The sequence below is a fragment of the Rhodotorula paludigena genome, assembly GCF_050403205.1.
Source record: "Rhodotorula paludigena JCM10292 DNA, Rt_paludigena_JCM10292v1_ctg25, whole genome shotgun sequence".
NCBI lineage: Eukaryota > Fungi > Basidiomycota > Microbotryomycetes > Sporidiobolales > Sporidiobolaceae > Rhodotorula > Rhodotorula paludigena.
The window spans coordinates 29,874-54,565 of record NW_027481433.1 but is presented as its reverse complement, the minus strand read 5'-3'; the positions used below and the strand labels follow the sequence as shown (position 1 = coordinate 54,565).

General features: G+C 66.6%; 7 protein-coding genes across 7 annotated transcripts; 4 read left to right on the top strand and 3 right to left on the bottom strand.

The window, feature by feature from the left end:
• Positions 1-113: 113 nt before the first annotated feature.
• On the bottom strand, positions 114-586 carry MRPL31 (mitochondrial 54S ribosomal protein mL60 MRPL31; the record flags this gene model as incomplete). Its single annotated transcript, XM_076649496.1, has 3 exons — positions 114-266; positions 337-451; positions 534-586. 3 exons carry the CDS (start codon positions 584-586, stop codon positions 114-116), a joined length of 321 nt encoding a protein of 106 aa, XP_076504877.1.
• Positions 587-1,353: 767 nt separating this feature from the next.
• JCM10292_006432 (polyadenylate-binding protein) lies at positions 1,354-2,162 on the bottom strand (the record flags this gene model as incomplete). The annotated part of the gene is made up of 5 exons (XM_076649495.1): positions 1,354-1,416; positions 1,479-1,574; positions 1,642-1,729; positions 1,796-1,899; positions 1,968-2,162. The coding sequence occupies 5 exons, from the start codon at positions 2,160-2,162 to the stop codon at positions 1,354-1,356; spliced, it is 546 nt and encodes a 181-aa protein (XP_076504876.1).
• Positions 2,163-2,325: 163 nt separating this feature from the next.
• Positions 2,326-5,980, top strand: PBP1 (Pbp1p; the record flags this gene model as incomplete). Its single annotated transcript, XM_076649494.1, has 7 exons — positions 2,326-2,384; positions 2,810-2,864; positions 2,954-3,631; positions 3,715-4,182; positions 4,238-5,588; positions 5,669-5,842; positions 5,916-5,980. The coding sequence occupies 7 exons, from the start codon at positions 2,326-2,328 to the stop codon at positions 5,978-5,980; spliced, it is 2,850 nt and encodes a 949-aa protein (XP_076504875.1).
• Positions 5,981-6,271: 291 nt separating this feature from the next.
• JCM10292_006430 (endonuclease III domain-containing protein) lies at positions 6,272-7,976 on the top strand (the record flags this gene model as incomplete). Its single annotated transcript, XM_076649493.1, has 7 exons — positions 6,272-6,573; positions 6,704-6,797; positions 6,860-7,044; positions 7,153-7,223; positions 7,295-7,365; positions 7,451-7,539; positions 7,613-7,976. 7 exons carry the CDS (start codon positions 6,272-6,274, stop codon positions 7,974-7,976), a joined length of 1,176 nt encoding a protein of 391 aa, XP_076504874.1.
• A 97-nt stretch (positions 7,977-8,073) lies between these two features.
• Positions 8,074-15,083, bottom strand: STT4 (1-phosphatidylinositol 4-kinase STT4; the record flags this gene model as incomplete). Its single annotated transcript, XM_076649492.1, has 20 exons — positions 8,074-8,093; positions 8,153-8,771; positions 8,827-9,105; positions 9,166-9,459; positions 9,517-9,598; positions 9,653-9,858; positions 9,916-10,119; positions 10,180-10,340; positions 10,398-10,540; positions 10,599-10,748; positions 10,806-11,024; positions 11,085-11,284; positions 11,344-11,480; positions 11,535-11,636; positions 11,697-11,979; positions 12,045-12,977; positions 13,042-14,381; positions 14,441-14,744; positions 14,816-15,002; positions 15,067-15,083. The coding sequence occupies 20 exons, from the start codon at positions 15,081-15,083 to the stop codon at positions 8,074-8,076; spliced, it is 5,880 nt and encodes a 1,959-aa protein (XP_076504873.1).
• A 119-nt stretch (positions 15,084-15,202) lies between these two features.
• On the top strand, positions 15,203-19,220 carry NMT1 (glycylpeptide N-tetradecanoyltransferase NMT1; the record flags this gene model as incomplete). The annotated part of the gene is made up of 14 exons (XM_076649491.1): positions 15,203-15,792; positions 15,860-15,906; positions 15,966-16,090; positions 16,160-16,251; positions 16,357-16,473; positions 16,537-17,017; positions 17,121-17,384; positions 17,467-17,532; positions 17,595-17,608; positions 17,683-17,706; positions 17,779-17,860; positions 18,299-18,376; positions 18,528-18,713; positions 18,789-19,220. 14 exons carry the CDS (start codon positions 15,203-15,205, stop codon positions 19,218-19,220), a joined length of 2,598 nt encoding a protein of 865 aa, XP_076504872.1.
• Positions 19,221-20,397: 1,177 nt separating this feature from the next.
• On the top strand, positions 20,398-24,061 carry JCM10292_006427 (uncharacterized protein; the record flags this gene model as incomplete). The annotated part of the gene is made up of 6 exons (XM_076649490.1): positions 20,398-20,593; positions 20,710-21,235; positions 21,351-22,701; positions 22,772-23,344; positions 23,411-23,921; positions 23,991-24,061. 6 exons carry the CDS (start codon positions 20,398-20,400, stop codon positions 24,059-24,061), a joined length of 3,228 nt encoding a protein of 1,075 aa, XP_076504871.1.
• Between the last annotated feature and the right edge of the window lie 631 nt (positions 24,062-24,692).

The window sequence follows — 24,692 nt, the reverse complement described above, 5'->3', positions numbered from 1 at the left end:
GAGAGAGAGAGAGAGAGATATGTGAAAGTAGACAAAAAGGATGCGTTGCTGGTGCATACTCGATACAGACTCGTACAACAAGCCCTCCTCCTCCTCCCTCCCGGTCCGCGCGCTCAGAAGCCCGCCGGGTTGGTGCGGCTCGTGATCTTTGTGAAATGCGGCACCTTGTGGATCCCCTTTCGGTACCCGGTGCTCGTGCGCGAAAACACCGTGTACTTGTCCTTGGGCGGCATCGCGTGCTCGGCCGGCAGCGCGAGCGCGTCGTGCTGCGTCCCCCCGCCGATCCGTCAGCTGCGGGACGGAGAGCGAGAGAGGGAGAGGCAACTGGAGACGCACGAGAGCATGCACGTCCATGCCCGACGCGCGCACGGTCGAGATGACGTCGTCGACGGCCTTGAGGCGCAGGCGCTGGCGCATCTTGCGCGTCTTGCTCATCCGCCAGGGCATCTTCCTGCGAGCGAGCGAGCGGGCGGGAGGGGAGAAGCGTGAGCGGAGGGCGAGGGGCGGAGGGACGGGAGAGGGGAGGGGCGCACCAGAGGAGGCCGCTCAGCGAGGGAGAGGAGGAGCGGAAGGGACCGAGCAACATCGTCTGGGTCGAGTCGGCGAGGTGCGTGATGAGGACGACCCTCGTCGAGCCGGAGCAAGGAGGAAGTGGTCGCTCCCGACCACACCGCCGCGCACCCCCCGTGTGATGTCCGAGAGGTCTAGACGCTACCGTGCACTGCCTGTGCACCTCTCTGCGCCGCCCACGACCCGCCCGCAAGCTTCCGCCCACCCGCTCGCCTCGCCCGCTCAGCTTCATCAGCTCGCGCCGTCTCCAGCGTCTCAGCGCCTCGCCCGCGGCAGATGCTCGGCCCAGCAGCTTGGGAATCGTGCTACATGTAGCTCAGTGGTCCTACAGCGCAGTCTCGGGCTCGCCGGCGCCCGGCAGGACCCGCTCGCCGGCTTCTCTGCTCCTGCTCTCCCTCTCGCTGGCTTAACACATCGCACCTTGCACCGCCGAGCCCGCATCCACAGTTTCCAGGACCCTGCTATGCTCGACGCTCACGGTTCTCGACTCGATTCGACTCGACTCGCTCGGTCCCGCGGCAGGTGTACAAGGACGCGCCGCCCACGTAGGAGCGACGCCGTCCGGGCTGAACCCGGCCCCCTCCTCGGTAGAGAGAGGGAGCCTCTTGAAGAATTTTGACAGGAGCGCGTCTAATGACGACTGTGAGCGGGATCGAGGAGACTAGGTAGGGAAGGGGATGTGCAGGGAGTGATGGTACAGCAGTGGTGACGGGACACAGGAGGGGGAAACACAAGGGCAGGCAGGAAGAGGAAGAGGAAGAGGGAGAGAGAAGAGGGGCCCGCTCAGAACCCTCCGCGCCCGCGCCCGCGACCGCGTCCGCGCGGGTAGGGCGAGTAGCCGCCGTACTACGTCGCGACGAGGGCCGATCAGCATTCGCTCAAGAGGGGAAGGGGGAGGGAGCACGCACGCCCTGGTACCCGCCGCGGTAGCCGCCGCGACCGCCGCGCCCTCGCCCGCGCCCGCGGCCGTTGAACCCGGGCACGTTGGTCCGCTTGGGCGAGACCTGTCCCGCCGAAACGCAGCACGTCAGCGGTGAGAAGGCGGAAGAGTGAGAGGGGAGATCGACGCACCTTGAGCTGTCGCCCGCGGAACATGGACTCGTTGAGGAGCATGGCGTTTTGCACGAGCGAGGGCTCGGCAAACTCGACGTAGGCGTACCTGTCGGCCGTGCTCGCGGGTCAGTTCGGGTCATCTTCACGGAGGAGAGACGACGCGACGACGCACCCTTTCGGCCCGGTGAACTTGTCAAAGAGGATGGTGACGCGGTTGATGGTGCCGCACGAACTAAAGTGCTGCTGGATCTCTTCGGGCGTCGAGCCGTAGTCGACCTGCGCGGCGCGAGGGTCAGTCAAACCGGACGACAGGAGCACTGAGCGCAGGGGATCGGGAGCCCTACATTCCCGACGTAGATGCTGCGCGAGTCGACGGCCTCGCGGTCCTCGTCCGACATGTTGACGTCGGTCCCGTCCGCGCCCGCCTGTCCCGCCGCTCCGCCCGCTCCACCGGCGGCGCTGGAGCCAGCCTCGCTCGCGGCGGTGAGTTCGCGGAGCTTTGCGGCCTCGGCCTCCATCTCTGCGACGCGGGCGCGCATGGCGGCGAGCTCGGCGGCCTCGGCTTCGTCGTCGCCGGCGGCGTCGGACGAGGGTGCGGGTGCTCCTCCTGCTCCTGCTGCAGAAGTAGGCGCGGGTGCAGGTGCGGGTTGGGGTGCGGACTGGGACGTGCTTGCGGTCGGGAGGAGCGAGTCGCCGTCGTCGATGGAGCGGCGGCGGCCGTCGGACGAGTCGGGGGACACTGTTGCCGTGTATGAGAGTCAGTGCACGGTTGCTCGGGGGTCGCAGGTGGCCGTGCGGGTGGGAGTGCGGTGCGGCGGGGTTGAGCTGATGAAGGGGACGAGACGGGGACGAGTGAGCGGGAGCGGGACGCACTGGCGGGCAAAGAGCGGGGCGAGGGAGGCAGCAGTGAGGGTCTCGAGCGGGCTAGCAAGCGACTGGGTGCTCTCGCGGCAGTGCAGAGCAGGACAGAGCTCCCTCGCCTCGTCGCCTCGCGCCGTCTCTCCTTGTCCGCCTCGCCTCGCCTCGTCGCGGGCCTAGACCGCGCACAGGAGCCTGCCTACCATGGCCGCGCAGACAAAGCAAGTGCACCCGCTTTTCCCCCGCACCCGCCCCCGACTGACCCCCCTCCCTCGCCCCCTCTCTCTGTGTCGTGCAGGCGCCCCCCTCCCGCCGCGCCCGCCCACAGCAACCACAGCGCGCCTCACCACGACCGCTGGGCCTGGATCCTCCTCGCCCTCACCGTGCGCCCTCCCCCTCTCTCCCCCTCGCGTGCCAAGTCGTCGCGCGTGCTCATCCCTCCCCACTTGCTGCTCCCCCTCGTCCCTCGCAGGGCCACCCCGTCGTTGCGACCCTCAAGGGCGGCACCCGTGTCCGCGGCATCCTCGCAGCCGCCACCCCGGACCAGGGCGACCTCTCGATCGCCCTCCGCCACGCCGCCTACCTCGACCCCTCGCCCGACGCGTCTTCCTCCGCCGCGCCGCCCAAACCCGCCCTCCTCATCAACGGACGCGACCTCGTCGCCCTCGAGGCCGCCGACCTCGCCCTCGACCTCGTCGGCCACCCATCCTCAGCAGCGTCGTCGTCGTCGCGCCCGGCAAGCAGCACTGCCGCCACGGACGTGCGCGACTCGTTCCGCACCGACACCGACATCTCGGGCCAGGCGCGCCTCGGAAAGGAGCGCACTCTCCAGGCCTGGGGCGCGGGCGCGGGCGCAGGCGGCGCAGACGACTCGGGCTGGGGCGCCGGCGCCGCAGACGACTCGCTCGAGGGCGGCGGTCTCTCGCTCGAGGACGAGTACGCGCCGGGCAACCACCACCACCGCCGCGGCGTCAATGGCGGCGGGAACAAGCCGGGCAAGGGGTGGGACCAGTTCGCGGCCAACGAGCGCCAGTTTGGGCTCAAGACCGACTACGACGACGAGCTGTACACGACAAAGCTCGACCGCTCGGGCGCAGACTTCAAGGCGCGCGAGGCCCGCGCCGCGCAGCTCGAGCGGGAAATCATGAAGGTGCGCTTCCCTCAGTCCGCCCCCGTCTTGTCTCGCGCATGCTGGGCTTACTGACTCTCGTGCACTCCGCCGCCTCCGTGCAGGGCACGTCGGCGCTCGCCAACAACGCGCACGTCGCCGAGGAGCGCGGCGAGCAGGCGCCCGACGACGGCACCCTCAACGAGGAAGACCGCTACGGCGCCGTCATCCGCGGCGAGGGCGCCTACGTCCCGCCCGGCGCGCGCAAGGCGGCGCTCGCCAGGCTCCAGCAGGGCCAGCAGCAGCAGCAGCAGCAGAATGGCGCGGCGGACGCGGCAGCGGTGCCTGCCATCACGACGACTGCACCGCCCGCTGCTCCCGCTGCTGCTGGTTCGGCCGACGCGCCGTCAGCGCAGGGCGGCAACGGCAACGGCAAGGACCTGCAGTCTTCGCTGCAGCACTTTGTCACCAACGAGCGCGTGCGGCTCGAGCAGCGCAAGGCGCAGATGCAGCAGGCGCAGCAGCAGGCGCTCGCAAAGAAGGAGCAGGACTCGAAGCTCGCGAGCTTGGTCCAGTGGAGCCAAACGTTCAAGGTGCGTCTCTCTCTCCTCTTTCTTCGCTCGAGCAACGACTGAGCGAGAGCCGCAGAACCCGTACCCGCTCTCGGACGAGCTGGCGACCATCCTCGGCAAGAAGCCCGGCAGCAGCACCTCGGCGCAGAAGGCGCCCTCGACCGCCGGCGGCGCCAGCACCGGCTCGCCCGCCGTCTCGCCCACGGCGACGAACCGCACCGCCCCCTCGGCCCCCGCAAAGTCGCCCTCGCCCGCCCCGTCAGCCGCCGCCTCGTCCGCGCTCAAAAAGCCCTTTGTCGCCGAGATCCCGCCGTTCGACCCTGCGCGCGCAAAGGCGCGCCAGGCCGCCTCCGACCCTGCGCACAAGGCGGGCGGCGCAACGTCCCCAGCCCCGGCGGCGAGTGCTGCTCCCGCAGCGGCCGCGGCGGCGCTCCAGCCCAAGGCGCCGACGAGCAAGCTGAGCGCGACGAGCGCCGCGTTCGTCTTCAAGCCACGTGCGAGCGCCGCGCCCTTTACGCCCGGCGCGTCTCTCGGTGCGGGCAAGCCGACGTCCCCTGCTCCTCCTCCCGCCGCTCCCGCCGCCGCCGCTCCGATCGCCTCGTCCTCGGCCGCTGCGCCTCCTGCCGCCCCCGCTAGCGCGTCGACGTCGACGGGCGCGGCGCTCAACCCGTTCTTCGGCGACAAGCAGATCAAGAAGGGCTCGTCGTCGATGCACGTCAAGGAGGACTTTACGCCCTTCAAGACGGGCGTCCTCGCCGAGCCCAACTCGATCGCGCCCCAGTGGTCCCAGTTCTCGGGCAAGCCGTACCGCGCCATCTACCCGCCGCAGGCGCACCCGCTCGGGATCGCCGACGAGGCGGCCGCGGCGCAGGCCGCGCAGCAGGCGCAGCAGCAGGCGGTGCAGGCGCACCAGGCGATGCAGCAGCAGCAGCAGCAACAGGCGATGCAGATGGCGGGCGGGGGTGCACCGGGCGCGGCGGGAGGCCCCGGCGGCATCATGGACCCGAACAGCGTCGCGGCGATCGCGCAGGCGCAGGCGGCGCATCACCAGCAGCAGCAGCAGCACCAGCAGCACCATCATCCGCAGCAGCAGCAGCAGCACCACCCGCACCAGCACCACCAGCAGCAGCAGCAGCAGATGCACCACCACCCGCACCTCCAGCAGCACCTCCATGCCGCGGCCGTCATGGGCATGCACGGCGGCGGAGGGGGCATGCCACCACCTCCGCCTCCCGGCGCCCAGGGCTTCAACCCGGGCGCACCGCCCTTTGGCGCCGCGCCGCCCTTCCCCGGCGTCGGCGCGCGCGGATCCGTCCCGCCCCCGCCGCCCTTCCAGGGCTTCGTCCCGCCCCCTCCGCCGCCGCCACATGGCGCGCAGGGGAGCCCGTTCCCGGGTCCGCCTCCACTTCCGCAGGGTAGCGCGCCGAGTACGTCCTCGCTCACTCATCCAGGGGCCCTCTCGCCCTCGACGAAAGAGCTGATCGCTTGCCCACCTTCGTTGCACCAGTGTTTGCCTCGCCGCCGCTCGCGGGCACGTCGCCGCACCCGCCGCACAGCATGCTTGCTGTCGCAGCGCAGGCGCAGCAGGCTAACGGGATGAGCTCACCCCCGCCTGGCGCGGGCGGCGCGGCGGGAGGTGGAGCGGGAGGGGCGAGGTACATGCCGTGGACGCCCGGGCAGAGTGCGTCGAGACCTTTCTTTGGAGACGGCTCACCACGTGAGCTGACTTGACGCGATGCGTGTACGCCGCGCAGACCCGGGCATGCCCCCGCCGCCACCGCCGCCGCAGGGGTTCGTACCGCCGCCGCCGCCGCAGTAGACGGAGTAGCGGGTCGGACGAAGGGCGAGAGCAGTAGACGCAGCGGCATGAGAGGAGGACGAGGGAGGCACATCGTGTCGGGTCGTAGGAGGGGCGAGCACTAGAGGGTGCAATGAGCCGGCGCGTTTGACCGTCGTACTCTGTCAGAGCCTCGCGTCTTGGGTCGCGCTGCAGACTGGGCGCGCACGCCGCGACTCGTCGTCTCGCTCTCATCGCCCGGCGGCGATTCGCTCTCCCCGCCTTTTCCTCGACCCCGTCGCCATCGTGCAGCGTCTGTGGCAAAGCAGCAGTATGGCTCCCTTGCGCACGCGCACGTCGACCTACTCGGCGCGCGTCACGCTGTACGAGCCCACCGCCTCCGCCTCGACGAGCACCGCCACCGTGCCCTCGCCGCTGCGCCGATCGACGCGCTCCACGCCGCTCCCTGCCGCTGCTGCTAAGGAAGAAGACAACGTGGAGGAGGACGTCAAGCCGGCCAAGAAGCCCAAGAGCCCGCGCAAGCCAAAGGCGCATGTCGAGAGGCTCGAGGTGCCCCACCCGCCGCCGAAGCGCTGGGAGGAGACGTACGAGGTCATTCGCAGGCAGAGGGAGCGGTGCGTGGTGCTCTCAGATTGGTCATGCTCGCGGCGGAAAGAGGCCGTAGCAGGCGGTGCGCAAGGACGAACGCCGGCGCCTGTCCGCTGCGTTCTTGCAAAGTCGCTCACACTGAGTTGCGGCGCGCAGGATCGTTGCTCCCGTCGACCTGATGGGCTGCGAACAGGGCGGGCGCGATGGCAAGAAGGAGGAAGGCGTCGAGGCGCTCGTCGAGAGCGACAAGGTGCGTCTGCCTCACTGCCTGCGCCGCTTTACCACTTACCCAGGCGCCTTCTCGTCACACAGGACCGTCGCCTGTCGATCATTGTCTCGCTCATGCTCAGCAGCCAGACCAAGGACCCCGTCACGCACCAGGCGACGATGAACCTCCGGAACGACCTGCCCGGCGGACTCACGCTCGACGCGCTCGAGGCGGCAAGCGTCGAGGAGATAGACAAGTGCATCTGCAAGGTCGGATTTCACAATACAAAGTGCGTCAGGCGCTCAACGGTATCTGGCAGGGCGCGGCGGTCGTCTGTTCCGCGGTGCTCCGCCTCTGGAGTGTTGATCTGTCGCTGACGCTCTACACCCTCTATCAGAGCAAAGAACCTTAAACTTCTCGCGACCCGCCTGCGCGAGCTGCACGACGGCGACGTCCCCGACGACTTGCGTGCGTCGACCTTCTCAGCTTTGCTTCGCGTCCTCGTGAGCGCGACATTCCTGACCCCAATGATCTCGCAGCTTCGCTCCTCGCCATCGTCGGCGTCGGGCCCAAGATGGCGTATCTTTACCTGCAAGCCACGGGCAAGAATGTGCGTCGCCTTCGCCTGCAGAGCAGTTGCTGGCACGAGCTGACTCGCGCCTCTCTTCGCTGCGTTGGCATTCGCGCCGTGACAGCTCGGCATTGGCGTTGACACGCACGTGCACCGCATCTCGAACCGCCTTCGGTGGCACAAGAAGGAGACGCAGACGGCCGAGCAGACGAGGTGCGTTTATTCCACGCTCTCGCTCCCTCGCACGCACGTTCGAGCTCACCCGCCGCACTCTCTCGCACTCCAGGCTCAACCTCGAGTCGTGGCTCCCCCAGCACCTGTGGCCCAAGGTCAACAAGATGCTCGTCGGGTTCGGCCAGGAAGTGTGCAAGCCGGTCGCGCCCCGCTGCGACCTGTGCGACGTCGCCGAGGCCAAGCTGTGCCCCTCAAGGCGGGTCGTCAGCGCATCGCCGAAGAAGCGCCAGGTCAAGGTCGAGGTCGAGGTCGAGGAGGAGTCGGCGGGCGGTGATCCACAGGTCGAGGTCAAGCTCGAAGAGCAAGAGACGGAGCGGGTTGTCGCGGTCAAGGCGGACGAGGAAGGCAGGCTGCTTGTTGCAGAAGAGGTCGAGGTCAAGAAGGAGGCTGTAGAAGTCCCTGTGCCTGCCAGCTAGGTGCAACAATCCCAGTCGTGCTCTCCTGACACGTGATCTCGCGACCAACCCTTTTTTGAATGTGCGAGGTGCAGATACAGATGGTACGGACAAACAGCTACCGAACATAAGGGATACCTGCGAGTCGAAGCGTTGATCAGCGAGGTCCGCGAGTGGCCGGAGGCAAGGGAACGCACCGTTGGTCCGCCTCTGGAACTCGTCGTAGACGATGCTGCGCTTGTTCTCGTACGCGTTGTCGATGACGCCGCTCATGTACGCCGCCGCGTCCTTCTCGCTCAGCTCGGGCCGGAAGCGCGCCATGAGGCGCTCGAGCGTCGGCTCGCCCTTGAACGACGGGAACTCGGCCGCGAGCATGAGCCCGACCGTGTCGACGATGCTCTGCGCGAACGGGCGCGCGGCGAGGAACGCCTTGACGGTGAGCTCGCGGAAGTTGCGGAACCCGACCGAGTCGCGCCCGCCCATGAGGACGACCATCTCGTGCGAGAGCTTGAACGAGTTGGGCTCGAACTTGACACCGCCCGGTCCGATATCAAATAGGAACCCGAAGTCAATGTGCGCGATGCGGCCGCGGGCGTCAATCATGATGTTGCCGTTGTGCCGGTCCTTGATCTGGACGATGTAGCACAGGAGCGAGTAGGCGGCCATCGACTGGACGAACTGGTTGCGTGCGTGCTGGAACTCGGGCGAGCCGAGCGGGCCGAATTTCATGACAAAGAAGGACTGCAGGTCGTTGATCTTGGCGCGGCCCATCTCGTCGCGCGACGTCGAGTTCGGGATCACGTCGACCACGCCGCACTGCAGGCGCACACGGTCAGCGGCGATCGTCTTGCAGAGCTGGGACTGCACTCACGCCAGGCGCGGTCGCGGTCACGCGGTACGGCGTGACGAGGAGGTCGAGCCCGAGCGAGTTGAAAATGTTCTTGTGCATGGCGATGATCTGGAGTGCGAGGACGTCCTGCCTGCAGTCGTCGCCGACCTTGAAGATGGCGCTCTGCCATGTGTCGTACTCATCCGTGTCGGACGTGTGAGCAGCGCCCTCGACACTGATGAGCTGGTCCTGCGCCTCCAGGTCGTTGGTCTGAAGCTTGCTGCGCTGGCGGCGGACCTTGAAGGTCGCCATGAAGGGGGCCTGCAAAGCGCGTAGAGGTCAGCGGTCATCACGGCGAATCAGGCGTAGTCTGGCACCCACCTTGGCGTGACTCTGCAAGGGCCTGCCCGACTTGCGGTTGATATCGACGACGATGCCGTCCGGGTTACTTGGCAGATAGACGCCGGCCTCGACCTTGATCTTGGCCATTTCCTCGTCGATTTTGGCCTTCTTCTCCGGCTTGCTCGCCTTGATGAATGGCTTGAGCTTGCCCGAGATCGATGTCACCTCGTCGAAGAAGGAGAACTCGCGATTGTAGAAGTCTTGCGCGTCACCCGAGAGCGACTCGAAGATCATGTCGACGAGACGGTCGAGCTTCGGCTTCATAGGATCGGGCTGCGAGGAGGAGTCGGGTCAGCCAGGCCCCATGGAGGCAGTCTTCTTCACGCGCACCTCCTCCGCATCGTCGCCGCGGTAAGCGTTCGCCTTCATGTTCCAGATGATCTGATGGCAGAAGAGCTGCGAGATCTTCGAGCTGCGGACCGACACCGTCAGTGGCAGGCCAAGGGTTCCGTTGAGAATAGCGCACGTTTCGAAGATGAAGCGTTCCGCATAGCCGAGCTCGTCCGAGCGCAGCGCCTGCACGACTTGCGGGACGTAGAAGAACGTGACCTCGACAGGATGGTGCTCGAGCACGCGTAGTGCGTACTGCAGGAGGACAGGGTCGCCGCCAAACTTGGGGAAGAGGAAACGGAGCGCTTCGGGGACGGGGACGGGCTTCCAATACAGCAGGTGCTGCAGTGCGCAACGAGTCAGGCATAACGTTGGATCGACGAAGATAGCCGCACGCACCCGGATCTTGCTCCGCGTCTCTTGCGACAAGCTCTCGCCGACAAAGTGCGAGAGTGCGTCCGCGCAATCCTGGACGGCGACTGGATCGGAGCGGACCAGCTTGGCGACCTCGTCGGCAAGAGGAGGCAGCTTGAAGCGGTCTGTCAGGTAGACGACGACCTCAGGCCAGTGCGGCCAGGCGCTGCGGGCGAGCTTGCGCAACTCCTGTAGCGAGCGGGGCGCGTCAGCGCACCGCCGAGAAGGAAGACAGGGCACAAAGCGCACCTCGACGTTCGGAGCCTCGCCCGTTGCCGTCGCACCGCGGCTGCTGTCGCCAAGCGGGTTGAGCCAGAGCCGTAAGCGGTCCGCTTCGTCCTTGAGCAGGATGCCGAGGAGCTGCTTGCGCTGACTGTGGTGCGAGCGAGCTGACGAGACAGAAATGCGGTCTATTGGAAATCAAGGTCAGCGAGAGGCGGTGAGGACGATGCGCGGTCGAAACGAACTGGGCAAGGCGGCAAGTCCTCGTGCCTCGAAGCTCGACGCGATGCTGCCAAAGCTGGGCGTGTCGGCTGCGACGAAGCGGGCAAGCTCGTCTATCGCTTGCAGGTCGGCCTTGAGCTGGATGCGGCTGCTACCGAACGACCAGCTGCGGAGCAGGCGAGGTTGTCAGTATGGGCGCGAGGAGGAAGGGTCAAACGACTCACGTCGGGCGCGCAGCGAACCAGTCGAGCGCAGCGTCATACAACTTTGTGCGCAGGTTGTACTCGGCCGTGCTTTCGAGGCGACTGCTGTGCAGGATGCAGAAGCCGAACGAGATGAGGCGGAAGCGCAGCTCGCGCGAGAGCGGGTGACGGCTGCGGGACAAACAAGCCTGAGTGACGGCAGATACAGAGAACGGCAGCAATGCTGACCTGAAGCCGGCGGTCGACTCGAAGACGCGGACGAGGAAGCGGAACGTCGCATGCACGAGGTCGGCACTGCGGTACCGGAACGCCTGGAAGCGGCTCGAGAGGAAATCGAGAAGCGAGATCATTGGGACGAAGAGGCGGTTCGCGAGGAGGTAAGTGCGTGTCAGCTCGTCCTTGTCCGTCGGCGTGTACTGCGTCTCCTGGTTGAGGGGTGTCTCGACGCTGTGTTCGTGCGCGACGTCAGTATTTCTTCCAAAGCACAAATGCCAAGCTTTGACGCACTCAAGCGACCGCGAGAACAAGCCCTGCTGCTTCTCGATCGTCCCCGCCCACGCCTCGAGCATATCGGCAACGACGCGCGGCTCGAGCTCCGGCCTGGCATCCGCGATCCACGTCCAGATTTCCTGCCCGACAGCAAGCGACGCCTCGGTGAACAGCCGGACGGGCAGCGCGACGACGTGGTGGAGGATGTCGAAGTCGGGCTGCGGGACGGACGCGTTGAGCCCTTGTTTGACAAGCGCCGGAACTGGAGAGAGCGTACCTCGCGGGTCTTGACGACCTGCGCCGCGCCGCGGTAGAACAGGTCGCGCAGCTCGGACAGCTTGAGCGGAAGCGTGTGCTGTTCGAGCTTGTCCTCGAGGTCTTCGAGCTTGTCGAGCACGTCGCGCGAGTCCGAGCCTGTGAGAAGGATCAATTAGGGATCGCGAGACGGCAAAGACTGTGAAGACCTACTGCCGCGTTGAGCTTCGCCGCCGAAGAAGCTCTTGGCTGCGAAGGTGCGGGCAAAGGCGGTCGCAGCATCGGCCTTCCAGTTGCCCCAGGCCGGCAGCGCAGCTATCAAAACGTCGCAAATCAGCGCGTGCGTCGAGCTAAAGAAAGTAGACGAGACCGCACCGTAAGGCCCGTTCGCCGGCGGCAACTTGACCAAATCGACCGCGACGCTCTTGCCCATCTCGTCGTCGCTGAGCATGCCCATGCGGTACCCGTCGCCGGCGACGTCGATGTACTCCTGCAGGAGCCCCTGCATGTCGAGCGGCGAGCGCGTGAGGCCGCTCCGCAGCCAGGTGCGCACGTGCGTGTGCAGGTCGCGCAGGATCCGGTTCCGCAAAGGGTAGTCGTCCAGGAGCGAGAGGGTGAAGTCGCCGCGCGTCGAATGGAACGAGAACGACGGCGTGTACTGCGAGGTGTACGGGGCTGAGCATTCAAATGATCAGCGACGGGCGAAGGTAGAGGGCAACGCACCTCGTCGGTAAACTCGTCGAGGCACGAGCGACGCAGGACGGTCAGCAGCTCGAGCATGACGGTGACGACGCCGAGGTTGCACACGAGCGACGGGAAGCTCGTGAGGAGGTTGTCGAGGTACTTGAGCGCCGTCTCGCGCACCTGCGGGTCGCAGTCTGCCGCGTGGAGGAGCACGGCGCGCACCTGCGCGTAGGCGCTGCTGTCCATCGCGTGCTGCGGGACCTGCGTGCTCAGCCGCGCGATGTACGCCGACAGGACGGCGTCGCCGATTGAGCGCAGCGCCTCGGCGGCGGGGCCTGCGCCGCTCAGGGCCGGGACGGACAGGTACAGGAAGAAGGGCGCAAAGGCACCCGCGTCGGCGCGCAGCGCTTCGAGCCGCAGCGTCGTTGCGAGGAAGACGGCGACGGGTGCGGGCACCGAGCGGGCGTGGCTCGCTTGAGAGGGAACGGCGGCCGCGAGCTCGCCGCGGACGGCCTCGACCGAGAGTACGTGCTTGTCGGCGCCGGACTTGAGGATCGTCTCGAGCTGGGCTTCGAGCTCGACGAGGTCGGCGCTGTGCCCGACGACGAGCGGCGGCGAGCGCTTGGCGACGGACTGGAGCGACGAGCGCTGCCAGTCCGAAAGGCGTGCGCGAGGGGAGAGGAACCCGGCGAGGAGGCACGAGTACCAGAAGCTGCGGAAGAGGGCGCCGAGCGACGACGAGACGACCTTGACGAGCGGGTCGAACGCGACGCGCGAGAGGTAGCCCTCGAGGACGGTCACGAGCGCGAGCAGGGTCGAGGTGCGCTCCTCGGCCGTCGAGCGGTCCGAGGCATTCGTGATGGCCCCGCTCTTGTGCGCAAAGAGCGTGAGGAGCTCGGTGAGGAACGTCTCGCCGAGCACCTCGTGCTTGTTCGCCGCCGTCTCGGCGAGCCGGCTGTACGCCGCGATCGTCTACGCGCGCAGTCCGTCGTCAGCACGGCACGGCGGTTCCGATCGGAAGGAGGACCCAACGCACCGCCTGATACACGGCCTCCTCGCTGCTCCTCGCCCTCCTAGCCACGCCCGAGACGCACCTGAGCACCTCGACGAACGCCTCCGCGTCCGCGCCCGCCGCGAGCTCGCCGAGCTCGTACAGCGCGGCGCAGACGACACTCGGGCTGCTCGTCGCCGCGTGGTGCTGCAGCGTCGCGAGCACGAGGCGCACGAGGCGCACCTCGCCGATCTGGCGCGCGAGGAGCGCCACGACGTGCACGACATTGCTCGCCACGTCCTCGCTCGCGGCGCTCGCGCCGAACGACTCGCCCGCAGCGGTGTCGCCCTCGGCGTGCCCGTGCCCGTTGGCGAGCGAGACGCTCGCGCTGCGCCCGCCCGGGAGCTGCGACGGCGGCTGGGGCGCGGCGACGTGCCCCTGGCGCTCGATCGCGGCGAGGTGGTTCAGGAGCGTCTGGACGGCGCTCGCGCGCGCCGACGGCGTGTGCGACAAGAGCGCGCTGTAGGCGCTCGTGCACGCGACGAGCGCGCGCGAGTGCGACGACGGGTCGTCCGAGGGGCGGAGAGCGGGCGAGAGGAGGAAGGCGCGCACGAGCTCGAGCGCGGCGGGGTGCTGCGAGGGGAAGCCGCTCGCGAGCAGCTGCACGGCTTCGGCCGCGGCGACTTGCAGGCCCTCGTCGATCCCGCCGGCGTCGGGGTGCAGCAGGCCCTCGACCACTGCAAAGAGTGCCGGGTCGAGCTTGGCTGCAGCGAGCGAAGCGACGGACGCGAGGCGGAGCGCGGCGACGAGAGCGGCGGGGGCGCCGAGGTCGACGGGCGGGGCGTCGTCCTCCTCGGTAGCGGCGGCTTCAGACTCGACGGCGGCGAGGACGGCGTGCCACGCTTCGAGAGCACGCGCGGCGACGCCCTCGGCGGCGATCTGGCTCGCTATCGGGAGAGGAGCAGGATCGAGAGCCTTGCCCTTGCCCTTGCTGCGTGTGGCGAGGAGCGCGCGCCACTGCTCCTCTGCGGACGAGGTCGAGGTTGACGAGGTCTCAAGGTCAAGGAGAAGCGAGGTCCAGTACGACTGCTGCACAGCCATGGCCGCAACGAGCGGCGTCGTCGGCGCCAGGCTGCCCTGAGCCGACGCCTCGTACAGCTCGAGGGTCGCGACGACCTGGTTCTGCAGGTCTTGCTCATCCTGCGACTGCTGCTCGGACGAGAGCGCAGAGGCAAAGACGCCGCGGAGCTCGGCGAGTGCCGGGTTCGAGAGCGAGTCGGCGCGGGGAGGCGTGTCCGAGATGGTGAAGGTGAACGGCGTCGGCGAGACGAAGGCGCGCTGGAGGCCATTGAGGGCGGGGAGGACATAGCCGATCACACGGTGCGCTGCGGGCAGGGAGTACCTCAGCTGGTAGGTCCAGTGAAGGAAAGCCAAGTCGACGCACGCGAAGCCTGGCGCGTCTGCTGCTCTAGCGCCTGCTGCACGTCTTCGAGCGCCTCGAGCGCCTCGTTGCGCGACGAGGGCGCGGTGACGGCGAGGTGGAGGGCCGCGGTCGTGAGTGCGTAGGCGAGTCGGTCTGCGGGAGCGCAGTCCTGTGCGCCGTGGAGGCCGAGTGCGGGCTCGAGGCTCGTGTGAGGGAGTGAGCGCACGAGGGCGAGGATGCGGTCGGCGTGCGGGGCAGTGTCGGGGTCGGGCGCGAGGGTGGTGTACTCTGCAAAGGCGACGATGCTGTCGACCTGGTCTGGGCTCTGCACGGGGATCTCGGAGGTCAGGACAGGGCACGGCGGGTCGAGGTTGCCGAGGTGGGGAGGGGACGCACGAGTGCAGCCTCGTCGTCGCTCGCTGCGGGGTGCTCGCCGTTGACGCGAGCGAGTACGCCGTTGACCTGGCGGGTGGTGGCGGGGGCGTGCGCATCGAAGGCGGTCGTGAGGAGCGCGAGGTCGTCGTGGTGCGAAGTCGACGCGAGGTTGGCCGCGAGTGCGCCGAGCAGCTGCGCGTGCAGCGATCTGCGGGGGTGCCAGAGTCAGTCCAGTCCAGTCCTCGCACGTGTCTTTGTCCAGCCAGACTCGCCCGTCGAGTGCGTCCATGGCGACAGAGCGCAACCCTCGAGGAGCGTCGAGCGGAACGACTTCCCCTCTCTACTCTCACATCTTCTGTCCACCTGCTGGGCTGAGACTGGGCCAGGACTGGGCCAGCGAGCACCGCCATGGAAGAGTCGAAACTGACCACCACCCCCGCCGACCTCGAGCGCGCCGTCACCGACTCGCTCGACCTCGCCCCGGGCGACTCGCCGGCGCCCGCAGACTCGCAGGACCCGCACGAACCTGCGTACCAGGACGGCGACCTCCCCGACTTCTCCGACGACGAGCCCGACCACCCCGACCAGCCCAATCCGACCCCGGCTCCCCCTCGCCTCGTCCCCGGCAAGGGGCCCAAGAGCAGGGGCAAGGTCCCCTTTGCCGCCCTCAAGAACCGCATCGCCACCGGGTCCTCTGCCTCGTCGTCGAAAAAGGCCGCAAAGCCCACCCCGGCAGCCCCCGCCCCCTCGTCGTCCGTCGTCGTCGACGGCGCCTCGTCTTCCGCCGACAAGGGCAAGGGCAAGGGCAAGAGCAAGGCGCTCAAGCTCTCGCCCCAGCAGCTCGAGCTCGTCGCCGCCCGCATCGCCGAGAACCACCCCGAACTCGACGGCCAGCTCGGCAACGCAGACGTGCAGGCCCTCCTCGAGTCGCTGCAGATCGACAAGGACGTCGTCGAGGGCAAAAAGGGCCTCTTGGGCAAGGGCACAAAGGACATGGCGTGCGGACCGCTTGCTCGGGCTCATTCCCCACGGCAGGACCCGCTAACGCTCTTCCTCGACTCGCAGGTCGTACAAGTTCTGGCGCACCCAGCCCGTCCCGCAGCTCGACACGAGTGCGTCCACATTTCTTTGCCGTTCGTTGAGCAGATCTGACGCCTCGAGTCGAGCACAGAGGAGGACGAGCTTCGCGAGGGGCCGCTCGAGCCCGACAAGAAGCCCGAAGAGGTCCAGCAGGAGCCCGTCAAGCTCCACCACGACTTCAAGTGGGTCACCGTCGACCTCAACGACCCCGTGCAGGTGCGTCGCCGCGCCATCCGTGTGTCCGCTGCGGAGGCGAGCCGGAGCTGATCCATACGGCATGTGCAGCTCAAGGAGGTGTACAACCTTCTCACGCACCATTACGTCGAGGACGTGGACGCTTCCTTCCGGTTCGACTACTCGCCCGAGTTCATCGAGTGGTGAGTCAATCTCGCTTGGCCGGTCCTGCTTGCACCTTGCTCCTCTCTACCAGCCTTCGCAATCGTTGCCTCCGCACTCGCTGACCGCTCGCGGCACTCGCGCAGGGCACTGAAACCGCCCGGCTACGTCCCCGACTGGCACGTCGGCATCCGCGTGGCTGACACGGGCAAGCTCGTCGGCTTCATCTCGGGTGTCCCGATGGACCTGCGCATCCGCACTGCGTGCGTCTCGTCCCCTCCACCGCGCACTCTAGCTCCCCGCGCTAACTCTGGCGATGTGTGCAGGACAAAGCGCTGCACCGAGATCAACTTCCTGTGCGTGCACAAGAAGCTGCGCGCAAAGCGGCTCGCGCCGCTCCTCATCCAGGAAGTCACGCGGCGGACGCACCTCCGCGGCATCTTCCAGGCGATCTACACGGGCGGCGCGTTCCTCCCGACGCCGTTCTCGCGCTGCCAGTACTACCACCGGAACCTGAACCCGGCCAAGCTCGTCAAGGTCGGCTTCTCGGCCGTCCCGCGCAACTCGACCGTCGCGCGCATGGCCGCCCACTACCGCGTCCCGACCGAGACGAGCATCCCCGGCCTGCGCGAGCTCGAGAAGCGCGACTTGAAGCAGGCGAGCAGGCTCCTCCGCGCGTACTGCGCCCGCTTCGACGTCGCGCCGCTCCTAAGCAACAAGGAGATCGAGCATGCGCTGTGGGCAGGGAGGGGCAAGGACGTCGGCGGAAAGCGTGAGGGGCAGGTCACGTGGGCCTATGTCGTCGAGGTGCGTGCTGCCTTGCGGCCGTTGCGAGCTCGCACGAAGCATGCGCCGCACGAGCTCTCTCTTCGGCTCCCCTCCAGTCCGCTGACCCTGCCATGTCCCGCAGGACCCCGAGACGCACCGCATCACCGACGTGTTTGGCTTCTACTCTCTCCCGTCGACGGCGCTCAAAGCCGCGACGCCGACCAACGTCGAGGCGGCGTACCTGTGGTACTACGCCACGACGGCCGCGCCGTCGTGCGCCGACCTCGGCGACGGGAGCGTCGCCGTCCCCGTCAAGAACTGGCAGGAAGAGACGCCCGAGGAGAGGCAGGTCCTCGGCGACAGGCTCAAGGCCCTCATGGCGGATGCGCTCGTGCTGGTCTCGAGGGTACGTGCGAACCTCTACGTCACCGTCGGTGCTCGACGAAGTGCTGACACGGTGTATTTATGTGGGTTGTGTGCGCGGACAGAACGGCTTTGACGTGCTCAACGCGCTCACGATCCAGGACAACAGTCTCTTCCTCGAGGACCTCAAGGTGCGCACTCGTCCGCCCACATGTGCCGACGACTTTGCTGACTGTCTTGTTTCGTCTCGCAGTTTGGCAAGGGAGAGTGCGCTTGACCTTTCGCTACGATTTGCGGAGCCGGGAACAGTAGCTGACTCTCCCCTCGTACCTTCCCTGCAGCGGCTTCCTCCACTTCTATCTCTAGTGCGTCTGACCGCTTGTCTCGCTTCTATAAGAGCCGCGCTGATGACGCGCATTCCCGCTTCTCGCTCGCAGCAACTACGCGACCAAGCCTGTCCTCGGCGGTATCGACGCGAAGGACGGCGGGTCTGGCGTGGGTGTCGTCATGTTGTGGTGCGTCTGCGCTCGCCTAATTCGCCTCAGTTGTCCCGTTCGCCATCGCTGATGCCGGTCCTCCCCTTCTCGCAGAGCTCGTCTCTCCGCCCTTTTCGGGTGGGGCTTCCACGCAGGTGTTTAGCCGGGAGTGCGCGGACAGTTGGAGACTATGCAGCAGATTGTACAGAGTCGTCTGGCGGGCGTGCAACCGAGAGCGAGCGTCGACCGGATTCCCGGGTCTTGAGAAGGTCGACCCGCTTCGCGCATCGCTCTTCTTTCGAGCTGCTTGCGTGCTCTCACCGTGCTTCACGTTCGCGTGGCTCTGTTCCCGCGCCGACCGAGCTCGTCTGTTGCGTTCCGGCACTCGTCCGCGACCCATCTCGCTGCCTTCCGTCATCCTTTCTTTCTCCCGTCTCTTCTCCTTGCTCGCGGTCCAGCGTCACGCGTCCCGGCCCCCCAGTCCGAGTTAACGACACCCGTCCCCTCTCCCGAGCTCGCGAGCGCCAGTGATGTCTACGACCGCCTCGACGCTTTCCGAGTGCGCCGTCTGCGGCGGGCCCACGCCGCTCGTCTGCGCGACGTGCCGTCACACGCCGTTCTGCCAGAAGGGCTGCTCCGATGCCGTGCGCCCGTCGACACCCTCCGCTTCCCACGCCTCGCCCCTGCTGACGTCTCGCGCTCTGGCGCAGCTCGCGGCGACGCACGGATGGATCTGCGGCCTCCCCGCTGGGATCTTTACGTTCGCGCCGCTGACGGCGAGCGAGAAGGCGCGGCTCGAGGCGCAGAACGAAGATGAGGAGGCGGAAGTGAACAGCGCGTGGGAACGGTTCGAGGCGGTTGTGGGCGAGCACGGCTGGGGGAAGGACCGCATCCCCGTTGCGCCCGATTTTCATGTCTCTGTTTGAAACGCACGAAGATAGACTGACGATGGCACGCGTTGCACAACGCAGGAACTCCTCCGCCAGCTCACGCTCGGGACCTGCCCCATCGCCGAGCCGCAGCGCTCGCTCATGCTCGTCGAGGCGCACCTCGTCCTCCAGTCCATCACCCCGCGCAGCGCCGTCTCGCCCTGGACGCGCACGGCGCAGTCGTATCGCCTCGTGCGCAGTTCGCTCCCTCGCGCCGAGTACCCCTCGCTCGCGAACGCGCCTATGGCCGCGTTCGCGCCCGTGCTGAAGCAGCTCGTCGTCTACTGGACGGTCGCGAGCCCGGCGCTCGAGGAGTTCAGCAAGGCGAGCGTCAAGCGCGTCGTCAAGGTTGCGCTCGAGCGCGTCGACAAGATCGCGCAGAGGGACCTCGCGGTGGGCACGGCCGAGGAGAAGAGGAACGCGGGCAAAATCGCGAAGAGCGCCGTCGAGATTCTTGCCAAGAAGAAGTCGTGAACTGCTTGAGGTGGTTTGGTGCTTTGGGTGCGGGGCGAATCGCTTGTGGCCGTCTTGTTGATTCGAATACGCAACTCGTCGTCTTTTCTACGGACCAGCCTCGAAATGCCGCGAATGAGGCGAGAACGGCAGCGAGTTGCTTCGCCAAATGCGATCCTGCGCGGACTGTAGCAGGATTCGGTGAGGCGGTGCGAGCAAGGTAGCAATCTCGTCTCGCTGCGCGCCCCCATGCCGCGGGGGAGAGCAAAACTCCGCATAACGTGAGGCGTGAGTGCGTGAGAAGCGGCAGCAGCGTGCGAGAGGTGCCGAACTGATTCGAGGCACCGCCAGGAGGGCAGGGAGCGGACGCCACCGCCGACGCCGTGATGTCGCGCCTAGAGAGTCCTGTCAAAGGCCCCACAAAGCCACAGAGACGTTGCGACGGCGCAGCAGGGACAGTGCAGAGAGCGAGCCACAACAGGTCGAAGGCGTCGGGGTGGCAACGGTCAAGCAGGACGAGTATGCGCTGTGGCGCCAGGCTGTGACACTAACAGACCGGCAGCTAGGCTGGCGGTGCTCGAGAGGCGAGTGGCGTTGCGAGTGGCGAATTGAGGGGAGGACGAGGGCGAGCGAGAACGAGGAAGCGCGGGCAAGCGAGGGAGCGGCGCGGCGAGGGCAGCGCAGACGAGAGTGTGCGAGTCGTGCGGTTCCCCAGACCGGACTGGAGCGCGGGCTGGCGGGAGCGGCTGCCCAGGCCACGCCAGGGCCGGGCTGCGTCGCGGCCTGCAGCCACTCAGAGCGCGCCGCGGGAAAACTGAGCTTTGGGCTTCCTCGCGACTTCGCTTCTCCTTTCTCTTCACCTCTGTGTCAAGGCTCCGGCCCCCCTGCTTCTCCGCTAGAGCACTCGCTTGCTCTCTCGCGCCAGCGAACCCCTCTTCTCGTCAGAGCAGCGCAGACCCGCGTCGCTCTCGCAAAGACTCGCTCGTCGCGTTTCTTACACAGACCCCGTGTCTCGTCCTAGACCCGTGCGTCCTCCGTCACCCGTCTTGAGAATTTCGCAGGACCGCGCTGACCGAGTTTGAACCTGCCGCGCCACTCGACGCCACCCTTCCTGTGCCGTCTTCGCCTTTTCCCACCCACGTTGCCACGACCTTCGCCACGCCCACAGCTTTCTGCCGTCCACCTCGATCCGGATTATATGCCGTCTGCCGTCATGTCTGCCCCCGGTGCTCCCAAGATCGCCGCCGAGGACGTCAAGCTCGACCACGGCAAGGCCCCGTCGTCGTCCGACGCTCGTGTCGACGTCTCGACCATCCTCTCGGCTGGCGCCGACCGCGCTGCGCGCATCGATGCCGCCAAGGAGCTCGTGGACCTTGTCAAGATTGAGGGCCCGCGTGAGTCGAGCATTCGATCGCTATCGATGCCGTCGCGAAGAGGGCGACCTCGGGAGAGGCGGAGGGCACAGGCGCGCAACGACAGAGCACTGACGATTGTTTGCTCCTTCTGACAGACGCGTTCGTTCGCGAGGGCGTCGCTGACGCCATCCTCAAGGGTCTCGCCGACAAGAAGAACGCTGGTGTCCGCGAGGCTGCATGCGACCTCTGCGCGATCCTCGTTGAGCAAGGCCTCGGCAACGCCGTCGAGCCCTTCTTCTACGAGAAGGTCATGAAGACCATCGTTGCCGAGACGTTCGCCGACAAGGAGAAGACGGTCCGTGACGCCGCTGTCAACGCCGTCAAGTCGGTCGTCCAGGTCTCGTCGTCGTGGTCGGTCCCGGTCTTCCTCCCGATCCTCCTCGAGCAGATCCGCACCGCCGGCAAATGGCAGGTCAAGACTGGCGCGCTCCAGATCATCGACCAGCTCGTCATCTCGGCGCCGGAGCAGTGCGCCCGCCTCATGCCCGAGATCATCCCGACCATGGTCGACGCGATCTGGGACACCAAGGCCGACGTCAAGAAGGCCGCGCGCGCGTCGCTTAGCACCCTCTGCGCCCTTGTCACCAACAAGGATATCGAGAAGTTCGTTCCGGCTCTCATGTGCGTTCCCTTTTTCTACTCTCTTTCTCTGGGTCTCACCGGCTGTGCCGATGCTCAACAAGGCTGTGCCGATGCTCGACAAGGATGCTGACTCGCATCTCTCCGCGCCATACAGCAACTGCCTCATCAACCCGGTTGAGGAGACCCCGAAGACGATCCAGCTTCTTGCCGCCACCACCTTCGTCCAGGAGGTCGACTCGCCCACGCTCGCTCTCATGGCCCCGCTCCTCTCGCGTGGTCTCACCGAGAAGCTCACCGCCACGATCCGTAAGGTCGCCGTCATCATCGACAACATGACCAAGCTCGTCGACAACGAGCACACCATCCGCCCCTTCATCCCGAAGCTCCTTCCCGGCCTCATCAAGGTCGAGAACACTGTCGGTGACCCCGAGGCGCGTGGTGTCGTCGTCAAGGCGATTAAGACCCTGCGCGACACGGCCAAGTGCTCGGGTGACGGCTCGGACCTTCCCCCGCCCAAGGTCGTCACCTCGGCGCAGACCGCTTCGTTCGTCGTCGACGCGATCAAGAAGGTCGACTCGGCGTCGAAGCTCGACGCGTCGTCGCCCCTCATCGACTACATCGCGACCCTGGTCGGCAACCTCTGCACCGCGCGCTGCTACGAGCAGACCGAGTGGGAGTCGGGCCTCACGCCCTACATCGCGCTCGCGCTTCCCGAGACCATCCGCGCCAACGCCGCGATCGAGGTCGCTCGCGAGCTCCTCAAGTCGCTCGCGAAGGACGAGGGCGAGGAGATTGAGTCGTTCCCCGACGAGGAGGAGGGTGAGGACCTGTGCAACTGCACTTTCTCGCTCGCCTACGGCGCCAAGATTCTCCTCAACACGGCCACCCTCCGCCTCAAGCGTGGCCACCGCTACGGTCTCTGCGGTCGCAACGGTACCGGCAAGTCGACCCTCATGCGCGCCATCGACAACGGCCAGGTCGAGGGCTTCCCGACCAAGGACCAGGTCCGCACCTTCATGGTCGAGCACGACGTCGACGGTGACGAGTCGGAGAACTCGATCATCTCGTTCGTCCTCAAGGACGAGCGCATCCTCAAGACCGAGGACGAGTGCCGCAACGTTCTCGAGTCGGTCGGCTTCACGCGCGAGCGCCAGGAGGCCGCCATCGGCTCGCTCTCGGGTGGATGGAAGATGAAGCTCGCGCTCGCGCGCGCCATCCTCTTCGAGGCCGACATTCTCCTCCTCGACGAGCCGACCAACCACTTGGACGTCCTCAACGTCAAGTGGCTCGAGGACTACCTCTGCTCGCTCAAGACCTGCACGTCCATCATCGTCTCGCACGACTCGTCGTTCCTTAACAACGTCTGCACGGACATCCTCCACCTCAACAAGTTCAAGGTCAAGCGTTACCCGGGTAACCTCGACGCCTTTGTCAAGTTCGTCCCCGAGGCCAAGGCGTACTACGAGCTCAACCCGCTCGAGGAGTACAACTTTATCTTCCCGAACGTGCGTCTCTTTCTGTCGCTTCTTGTTCCGGAACGTCGCCGGCTGACTCTTCCGGTTTCCTCCCGCGCAGCCCCCTCTCCTCGACGGTGTCAAGACCAAGGAGAAGTCGCTCATGAAGATGCGCCACGTCGGCTTCCAGTACCCGACCTCGCCCGTCCAGCAGCTCTACGACATCTCGCTCCAGGTCTCGCTGTCGTCGCGTGTCGCCGTCCTCGGACCCAACGGTTCGGGCAAGTCGACGCTCGTCAAGCTCCTCGTCGGCGAGTCCGAGCCCAACAAGGGCGGTGAGGTGTGGAAGCACCCCAACTTGGTCATCGGCTACGTCGCGCAGCACGCCTTCCACCACATCGACCACCACCTCGACCTCACGCCGCTCCAGTACATGCTCCAGCGCTACCAGACCGGTGAGGACCTCGAGGAGCTTGCCAAGGCGACGCGCAAGCTCTCCGAGGAGGAGGAGAAGAAGATGAAGGAGGGCGCGACCGTCGTCGTCGAGGGCGTCAAGCGCACGATCGACGAGATCATCAACCGCAAGAAGCTCAAGCAGTCGTTCGAGTACGAGGTGACCTTCAAGGGCCTCTCGTCGTCGGAGAACCTCTGGCTCCCGCGTGACGAGCTCATCCGCCGTGGTTTCGAGAAGAAGGTCCGTCTCTCGCTTTCCCCGCTCCTGCCGCGCCACCGCAGCTACTGACTGCCTGCATTCCTACAGGTCATGGAGGTCGACTCGCGCGAGGCGCAGAAGGCCGGTCTCCTCCGCCCCCTCGTCCGCAAGGAGATCGAGGCGCACTTCAACGACTTTGGTCTCGAGCCCGAGTTCACGACCCACAACACGATGCGCGGTCTCTCGGGTGGCCAGAAGGTCAAGGTCGTCCTCGCCGCTGCCACGTGGCGCCGTCCCCACGTCGTCATCCTCGACGAGCCGACCAACTACCTCGACCGCGAGTCGCTCGCGGCCCTCATCTCGGCGCTCAAGACGTTCGAGGGTGGTGTCCTCGTCATCACGCACAACCGCGAGTTCTCCGAGTCGATCTGCACGGAGGTCTGGGCGATGAAGGACGGCCACCTCGAGGCGTCCGGCCACAACTGGGTCGAGGGCCAGGGCTCCGGCCCGCGCATCGACCAGCCCAAGGAGGGTGAGGAGGAGAAGGAGTTCTTCGATGCGATGGGCAACAAGATTGAGGGCCCGAAGAAGGTCAAGAAGGCGACGTCGAAGGATGCTCGTGCGTTCCGTTCTCTCACTTCCTCTCGGGCGGCAACCGACGCTTACCTCTTCCTTCTCTGCTACACAGGCAAGGCTAAGAAGGAGCGTATGGCACGCAAGAAGCTCGGCCTTCCCAGCGACGACGAGGGCGAGTACTAAGCGCACCTCCGTCCGCCTGCCCCCTACTAGACTCTGCATCCCCATTTTTGCCGCACCTTCCTCTCGTTGTAGCTTGCCTTCTTCCTCCTTCCCCTGGACCGACACCACGTCGGTCCGACCGGTCTCTACTTGCGGTTCTTGATATCCAGAGGTCCCTTCCCGCACGACTCCTCCGCGTGAGAGCGACCCGAGGCTCGCTTCTCTTCGGGCTAAAAGGCCGCCGGACAATTTGGAGTCTTGACCTACGCTGCTCTACCGTCTATAGCCTCGCAGGCTTGCCGCCGGTACCGGGAGAGCGCCTGCCGACACCATGTTTGCCTTGAACGGGAGGCGGCATGCGAGGGACCTGCCACCGCGCTCTTTTGCGCACAGCGTGAGCCACTCTCTTTCCGTCAGCAAGGTTGTGTGCTTTCACTGCACTTGTCTCGTCTTCATCCTCCCACGCTTCATCGTCCCGCATCCGCTGCCTCCCGCAGCAGCTTTGGCCCCATTGCTCTCGCTCTTACGCCCGCTCTTCTCGCCCACGGCTTGCTCTTTGTCACCAACTGCCGCTTAGTCGTACTTTGCGTGGTACCAGTTGACGAGAGAGTCGTCTGAGAAGGTTGGCGAGAGGGTGCGAACGTCGGCGTCG